The 8,753-nt window shown below is 34.1% G+C and overlaps 1 protein-coding gene across 1 annotated transcript; it reads right to left on the bottom strand.

Moving 5' to 3' along the window:
- Window positions 1-1,811: 1,811 nt before the first annotated feature.
- Window positions 1,812-5,906, bottom strand: LOC114721487 (protein SUPPRESSOR OF npr1-1, CONSTITUTIVE 1-like). The gene is made up of 5 exons (XM_028907299.1): window positions 5,800-5,906; window positions 5,524-5,682; window positions 4,002-5,100; window positions 3,621-3,899; window positions 1,812-3,254 (listed from the first exon to the last, which is right to left on the bottom strand). The coding sequence occupies exons 1-5, from the start codon at window positions 5,904-5,906 to the stop codon at window positions 1,812-1,814; spliced, it is 3,087 nt and encodes a 1,028-aa protein (XP_028763132.1).
- Window positions 5,907-8,753: the final 2,847 nt, after the last annotated feature.

Genomic DNA, 8,753 nt, shown 5'->3' with positions numbered 1-8,753 from the left:
CTCATGTTAACAACTATCCAAACACTCTCACTTTATCAAAATCATTTTTTATAAAATCTATTTTTTCAAAATCTATTTTGGCAAAAAATATATTATTAAAAAATTTATTACTTCAAATAAAAATATATTATAAAATCTATCTTTTATGTAATTATCATATTAATTTATGTTCTTTTCTGATAACAATTATCCAAACACTCTTACTTTATCAAAATCATTTTTTATAAAATCTATTTTTTCAAAATCCATTCTCAAAAATAACTTTTCTTCTAGAAATTATTATTCAAATCATAATTTAATTTTATCCAAACACCCAAATCTCAAAGGAGCCGACTTCGCCAGCGGGGCGACCAGCGAACCATCGACGCTAGTGGCAAAAGACACAACGGGGGAGGGCCTCCAATCTATTGAACTGGTTTTATAAAGTTAGCTCATTCTGTAATAGAAAATGAATCACAATCAAAATTGACTATGATGATTTCCTTTCGAGTCCGTTTAGCACAGTTTATAAATAATTTTTCAATAGTGATTTGCAGAATACAAGGCAAATATGTAAGAAGAGTTTTGTCTCGGCTTACATAAAATGTGCTTATGAGAGATTTACTTTGCTCTGCAAAACGGGCCCTTCCTTGGGGACTTCAAAGCAAGTAGAGTAGAGAAGAGATTTGTCGAAGACGTCCAGGGTTTGATTTTAAAATTTTTTAATAATAAATTTTTCTTTTTTGAAAAAAGTAACAGTTAAAAATTATTGAAAAAAGGAAAAAAACAATTATACCAACATTCTTTTTTTTTTTTAAGGATTTTCATATATTGATAGGTTAAAAAAATTTTATGTTTTGCAGTTCTTCCTTTTTGTTTGTTGTTGTTGTTATTATTATTATTAATTTTACACAATTACCTAAATATCCATCTTACTATATTTTAATGTATCTTTTTCTCTGTTACAACAAAATAATTAGTTTCAATAATATTATCTATGACGGCCGCGGTGTAGTTTGGAACATGTTGCCTCTGTTTTAATTTTGCCTTTTAATTTGTTCATAAGTCTTAATTCCCTTCTAAATTTTAATGAATCTTGGTGTTTCATTGTTGGTTTTGAATTTCGTTCTTTATCAGAATTTTATTCACAGACGCTAAGATTTTAGGGTATTTCTAATTAAAGGCAACTTTGTGGGTTTGCAAATATTTCCAAAACTGCTGTAAAGCCTTTTTTGAAAGCAAGATGATCGGATGACTGGAGCCAGATCAAACTTTTTAGGCTGCTGATTATGAGTTTACGACTTTAATTGATGCAGCCTCACCAAATGGAAATGATGCAGCCATCGGAGGAATCAGGACTGAACAAGAAAAGATGAGAGGATATTAATTTTCAAAGATCGAACCTGTTGTTTCTTGTTCTTCTCATATTCTTCAGATGCTTCTTCACTCGCGTACGAAGATGAACTTGATCTTTATATTCGCAAGCTTCTTCAATGGCTTCCTCAATGTCCATAAATCTTTTTTAATTTCTCAATCTGCTCAGTTAATTTCCCGTGATCATGAAATATTAGCAGTAAGAAATAATCACCTTAATGTCCAGTTGAATCCAAACAATAAAAAATGTTAAAGTAATTATATGCATGCCAATGGTACAACATAATGATGCGGTAATCAGAACGCACAAATTATTTTAAAAAAATGTCTATCAGTAGTAGTTAAAACCGGAGCATACCATTTTGAGGTGGAGGCCCGAGAGTGGTAAATGAAGTTGAAGTAGTGGGCTGATGAATTGAACTTGAGACCTTTAAAACTCAAAAACCATGTTATGAAATTCATGGAAGTGAGCTGTGATATTTGCGCTTTCGAGAGGCCGATTGCGTTGCATTAGAGCTACGATGTGGATGCAATAATGCCAATTGAATTCGTCTGATGTAATTTTGATATTCAACTGCAGATGTCGGGCACACCCCACACTCTTTGATCTCTACTGGTTTTTCATCATCACGAGGTGCGAATTGAATTTGAAGCAATGGATGATAAGTGTTGCTTTGAGCTTCTCTTTTCTTTTCTTCAATTTTCCTTAGTACTTCTTCACATGACTTTCTATTGTACCAAAGAAAAACATGATCAGACAACATGGACCCATCAGTCAAATACGATCCTTCAAACACGGAAGCACATTGATGACCATCAATAAACAATTTGGCTTCAATGAAACTCGACCGTGGTGTTCCTGCAGGAATGACGGCGCAGAAAATGAAAACGCCATCCCAAGGTTGTGGAATCGAACTGAGATCCACAGTCACCAAAGACTGTGTAGTCCTATACATGAACCATTCTGCAACACTTTTTCCCGGATATTCCATACTAGCTCTGTCAGCTTGGTTATCATTCATGTCAAGTAGCACTACGGCCTCAACAGCTTTGATTGACTGCCCATCCAACTTCATACAATTTATGAAATTGAAGTATTCATAATATTGTTTTCCTTCTCTACCTTCACTCATTAAAGGTGAATGTAAGGTCTCAAGGGATAGGCATTCATTGGCGCTCAGTGTACGGATAGAGGGAGGGAGTTGTGGTAAAGACCGAAGCCTTTCGCATCCATCTAAGTAAAGAGTCCGCAGGCTTGAAAGATGCTTGATGCTTAAAGGCAAGGTCTCTATATTGCTCCTTGAGAGACGCAACTCATGTAATGACAACAAGAAGCTGATGTTGTCAGGCACTTCATATAATTTACTACAATTATCCAGCCATAGAGATCCCAAAGCACGCGGCACCTCATCAAATATGGAACGTAGATTTGATGCTAGCTTATTACAATAACCAGCATGAAGGCGTCGAAGGGTGTGCATCGCAAACAATTTGTGAAGACTTGTCACACCTCCGCAACTTTCGAGGTCCAAAAAGTCAATTTTGCTAAGACAACCGCTTGATGAGCACAACTCACCATTGATGGCTGTTCTGCAAAGCATCAATTGAAACCGATTATTTTCTGAGGTCACTGAAAATTCACGTAGTCCTGAGCATCCTGTCAAGTCCAATTCACTCAGTGATTTGAGATGGGTCTTGCTCGTAAGGCTGGTAAGGGCTTTGCAGTCATTTAGCAATAAACGACAAAGGCTATGGAGAGATAAAATAGATGGATGAACATTTTGCAATTTTAAACAACCCTGAAGATGAACTTCTGCAAGATGTATGGCTTTGGAAAAATTTGGGAGCTTAATCAAATCTTTTGATCCATGAAGATCAATTCTGCTTAAATTCGCAAGATTCTGTAAAAAAAAATAATAAATAAATTACACGGTAAGATTGGAGGCAAAAATAAAAATAATTACTGCCTTATCTTTTTTTAATAAGACCTTGTTATCAATTTTATTTACAAAATTAGTAATGCCAAAAAGTATTACAATTTTTCTAAAATTACACTTCAATAATCTATATAAATAGTAGTGTGATGGTAAAAGGGAAATGCATTTTCCAGAATGGATTGTCAATCCTTTATTAAATTTCCTAAGAGATTTTAAGGACCAATAGGCAAAAACTTATAAATAATACTGCAGAGAGAGTGCATATAGAATAAAATTTTTCCAACTAGTGTATTGCTAATATTTGACGAGCAAAAAAAGTATAAGATGTACCTGCTCTCCATCCCAAAGTTTTGTCAAATTGTTGTTGCTCATCTTTATTTCAACGAGATTTTCACCATTGAATGTTGTGGGCAAGGACTCTAAAGGGCATCCCACCCAATCCAATAGCCTGAGCTTTCTTGGCAAACGCTCCATACGAGAAGCATTTAGATTATTGAAATTTCCATAAAACCTAAGAAACTTCAGATTGTGCATTGAACGAAAGGCTTTATTAATTACCCACATCTCTTCAACTTCTGAACGGTTGATAATCAAGCCTTCAATACTTCCCTAATAAACAGAAAAATAATAATAAAAACATGACATAAATCAAATAGGAATTTGAAATTCAATAATCTTTTTAATAAAATAATGTAAAAAGTGCACTCTTACCCTATTTTCCTTCAATACTTCAGAACTTCTCCCAAAAATCCAAAATATCTTGCACCATGTAGGATATTTTAATGATTCTTCACGAACAATTTGTTTACCCATTTCTTCTATTAGATTGTGCATACCTATCATTCCTCCGTAAAAATCTAAAAGAGCTTTATCTTCAAGAATCTTCAATCCAATCTCAATTGAATAACCGCATGCACCTAAGAATTTTTTTGCATCCTTGACATAATGATAATAATTGACAAAACATGCGATATGTAAGAAAATATTTTTCGTTTCCTCATCAAGTTCTTCAAAACTCAATCTGAGAATATGATTAATTTCTGGAAGAGGTAATTTTTGAAGCTTTTCCAATTGGTTTTTCCATGCCTCCTGATTTTTGCCACGTAACAAGGCGGCAAAAACCTTTAGGGCCAATGGATTTCCATCCGCATATTGAGTCACTTGTTGTGCTAGCTTTCTTATCTTCAAGTCAGCATAGTCATTTCTAAAAGCATTGATGGAGAATAGATCAAAAGCTTCAAAAGGATTCAAACGATCAAGCACATATACATCGACCACTTTTATACCAGCAAGCACTTGCCTATCTCTGGTTGTTATCAAGATTTTACTTCCTGATCCAAATTCATGTCTTCCAACTAAATTTTCTAATTGTTCAACATCATCAACATCATCAAGCACAATGAAAACCTTTTTCCGACCAAGCCTACTGATGGTATAAGGATGTATTGTATTGCCAATGTGAGATTCTTTATCCCCTAATAACCTCCAAACAATTTTTTCCCTCAAAGCATCTATTCCATATCTCTTTGATTCTTCCCTTACATTAGCCAAAAAGCAAGACCCTTCATATGTAAAATGCAATTTGTTAAACAATGCTTTTGCAAGAGTTGTTTTGCCCAAACCGCCCATCCCCCAAATTCCAATGAATTGGCAACCACTATTGTTTGAACCTTTGTCCAACAATGATTCTACAACTGCCATTCTTTTGTGAATTCCAATCAAGCCTTCGAGATAATCTTCACTTTGATAACTAGGGCCCAACTTTTGTATGACACGATTCACTATTTCTTCAATTAGCTCCGCTTCATTCCTACACATCATTGAAAAAATAAAGAGGCACCAAATTTAATACCACATTATCTATTAAGTTCAAATTTTGAACTATTCCTAACGACAAGTAACTATGAAGATTTGCCAATTTTAAAATTTCTTATAATATTTTTTGGAGAAATGTTTCTTATATTAGATGACATAACTAGATATATACAAAATTCCAGCTTCATTTTATGGCCACGAATGCATCGTCATAACCATAGGGAGACAGGGATTTGGATCAAAATATCATAACAGTAAAGTTGATGGACCCAGTGAAGTGATTAAGCATAGTGTACAAGAGAAGCTATTCTCTTTATGATCATCAGCGTAATTTCCATTAAATGCCTCAAAGATTGATTTACTTTAGCCCGAGGCATGGAAGAAAATGATAAGAGGAAGATCATAAATATGTAGTTACCTATTGAAGCCACAATGCCAACCAGACAAATTGGCAGCTTGAGTAAGAGCCTCCCTCCACTTTTGCAGTTGTTGATTGTTGATGTTTATTTTGCACTCATGTTCTTCAAATGCTTTCTTGTAACTCCCAGACTGCTTCCTCACATGTGAAGGATCCACTCTATAGAACCCGGCATAACAAAGCAACCTTGATTTTTAAAGCACTGTAATATTTTTGCAAGCTCCTCCAGGCACCACGTGGAAGAGCATAGTTTTTCTGAGAAGATCACAAGGATACAGACTTGAATCTTCAATGGCTTTCTCAAGAGACGGCCATACCTCATCTCCCTTCTCAAGTCTATAGTCGATGTATGTATCTATTTGGTTTCTGCGATAGAGCTTCATTCTGAAGGCTTGGCCTTCCTTTGTGAGGTTGGAGCGGGTTGTTTTCTCAATAACAAAACTATAATTAAAACATCATATTTCTTGGAGATTGAGATGATGGGCAATGGGAAGAAAATGAACCATTATCGATTTTGTTGGGTTGACACTACTATATGCCAAAACAGCCAATTGGGAGTGCTTTCAATTCAGATCTAAGAATGATTGGCAATAGGAAACAAACCGGCCTAAGAGGAAGATATATAATATATAAAATTTTAGGGGAATTGATTGAGTCAACCAAGTCAATGAAAGATGGAACAAATTGAATAATAATATCATAATAAATTATAAATAAAAGCAAAGCTAACTTTTAAAGATTTATTATAATAAGAGCTTCCAACGTGTGACTTTTGAGAAGCTTCGCATGACATGATTCTCAAATTTGAAATTTCAAAGAAAGGAGGTCCTACGAACAGAAGTAGTGTGTTGAAAAGACCGCATTAAATGAAACCACAGTACAGAAAGGAAATTCCACTGACACTTTCTCCGAAATGTTGATCAAATATCTTTGAGACCTTCACCCAAAGCTTTAATCAAATTTTCTAAGGGCTGGTCCAAAAAGAAAAAGAAAAATCAAATTCCCAGGAAAGCAGAAACGCCTGCGGTGAAGTGTCCTGATGAATTTGGATTAATAAAGCACTATAATTACACCTCTACTCTATTTTGTGTTGCATGTTTAGTGTTCGCCTCTAGAAATATGAGGTTGAACAAATACTATTTTCTTCAAAAAATAATACAATCCTAAATATAAGACCCTTATACATATTAGTATAATAATATAAAGGTCTTATATTTAAGACAGGAGGAGTAACATATATTATCAAAACATTTAACATGAAAGACAGAGCTAATAAGCATTAGAGTAGAGAAGGGTGTGACTTGTGTAAAAAAAACAAGGAGGAATAAGTACGGATTGCGTGTGACAGTGAGAATGGTGGAGCCTCATAAATAGTCATATGTCTCATTTTGAGGAATGATGTTAAATAATGTTTAATATAAAATACCCCTTATGAATAAATAAAATAACTCAGCACTTTTTGTCGTGCCAGTCTATTGTCATATAGTTTTTTCTTCTTGATGAATGACATTTATATTTTTACTAAAAAAATATGACCTAGCCCACCTTGGATTGAAGTTGAGAAAATGCAAAGTGTAAATTGAGGGTAAGAGTGGGAAAAAAAGGAAAAAAAAAAAGGGTTTTAAGACATAATAAGTTAATGCTTGCGAAGCTTGCAGGAAGTTCGCAAAACAAACAAATAAACAAAAAAGTAGAATAAAGCTACTTTTGACTTTCATGCGGAGATAGTCAATCTGCCTATGGAAATGGAATCTCTTTGTTGGCTTTTTGGCATATGACTCAACCGACGCGTATAGTTATTGGCTCTTGTTTCAAAAAGTGTAGCGTGCTTTAATGAGCAAGTGAATTCGGGTCAAGTGAGGTCTCACCCATGATAGTGTGACGGCGGGGTTGATTCATGACTCATAAAGTTATGAGTTTTAATCCCGATGGAAGGATTTTGTTAGTAGATAATATATAAATATTTATGTAAATATTTTCTTAGTCTGAAAATATATCATGATCCTGATAAGTCTCTGAGACTTAACTCACCTTAATTATTTTTTATATATGACATCAGGTCTTTATTTGTTATTTTCTAAATTAAAGATCCCAAATCACAATTTCACATACTGGGAGTCTTATTTGCCATTTTTAATGCTGGTAAAAAAAAAGAGAAATTTTTATAAATTATGTATGTCTATTTTATCTCGTTTTATTTGATTTTTTTTGGCTCATGTGTGTGGAAAAGACAATACTAAATGAAAAACATAGTACAGGGAGTAAGGAAATTCCACCGACACTTTCTCCGAAACGGTGATCAAATATCTTTGAGACCTTCACCCAAAGCTTTAATCAAACTTTCCAAGGGTTCGTCCAAAAGGAAAAAGAAAATCGAATTTCCCAGGAAAATATAACGCCTGCCGTAAAATGTCCTGATGAAATTTGGTTTAATAAAGCACTATAATACGCCTCTCTTACTTGTGTGGCATGTTTAGTACTCTTCGCCTCTAGGTATATAAGATTGAACGAATACTTATTTCTTGAAAAAAAAACATATATTATCAAAACCTTAAGTGAAAGCCCAGAGCCAGTAAGCATTAGAGTTTTAACATTTCAAAACTGCACGTTTTGACAATTTTTGATTATATTTATTATTAGCCCTCATTTCCTCTGCTCTTGATAGACCAAAAAGCCAGTCAGTCAATTGCGCATGACAGTGAGAATGGCGGAACCCTCGCTCTATTTGTTTGGGCGTTAAAACCAACATCGTGTCTTGGCTATTAACACTTATGCTGGTACTCCTCATATCCTTAAGTAAGACACATTTAACTAATTTGATTAGATTAAGGAAGTTAGATAAGTTAGTTAATTATAAAAAATGTGACACGTTTGTCCTAAAATACCATAATCATTTTTCTTAATACCACTCTTCCTCTCCTACTTGATTATGGTTAAAGAGAGTATCTATAGGGGTATTTAGAGAAAATGATAAATATGATAAATGGGTCTTATATTTAGGACCAAAAGCCAACTCAACAATTAAGTCATAATTAGGATCGGAGGAGTAACTTTGTTTGGGTAAACTTACTAGTACTTTGTTTGGGTAAACTTTTTTTCCAGTGAGCTAAGCTAAAAATTTGAGCTTTTTTATTTGTAACATGGAGAGAGAAACAAATGAGGATTAAAAAAAATACAATAATATTTAATTGGATCCTATATTAACCCAATAATTTGGTCACGTGGTCATG

Source organism: Neltuma alba, unplaced genomic scaffold (genome assembly GCF_004799145.2).
Source record: "Neltuma alba isolate B1F8T4 unplaced genomic scaffold, ASM479914v2 tig00012042_pilon, whole genome shotgun sequence".
Lineage (NCBI taxonomy): Eukaryota > Viridiplantae > Streptophyta > Magnoliopsida > Fabales > Fabaceae > Neltuma > Neltuma alba.
Note: the sequence above shows the minus strand (reverse complement) of the source record. Positions and strands in the feature narration are given on the sequence as shown.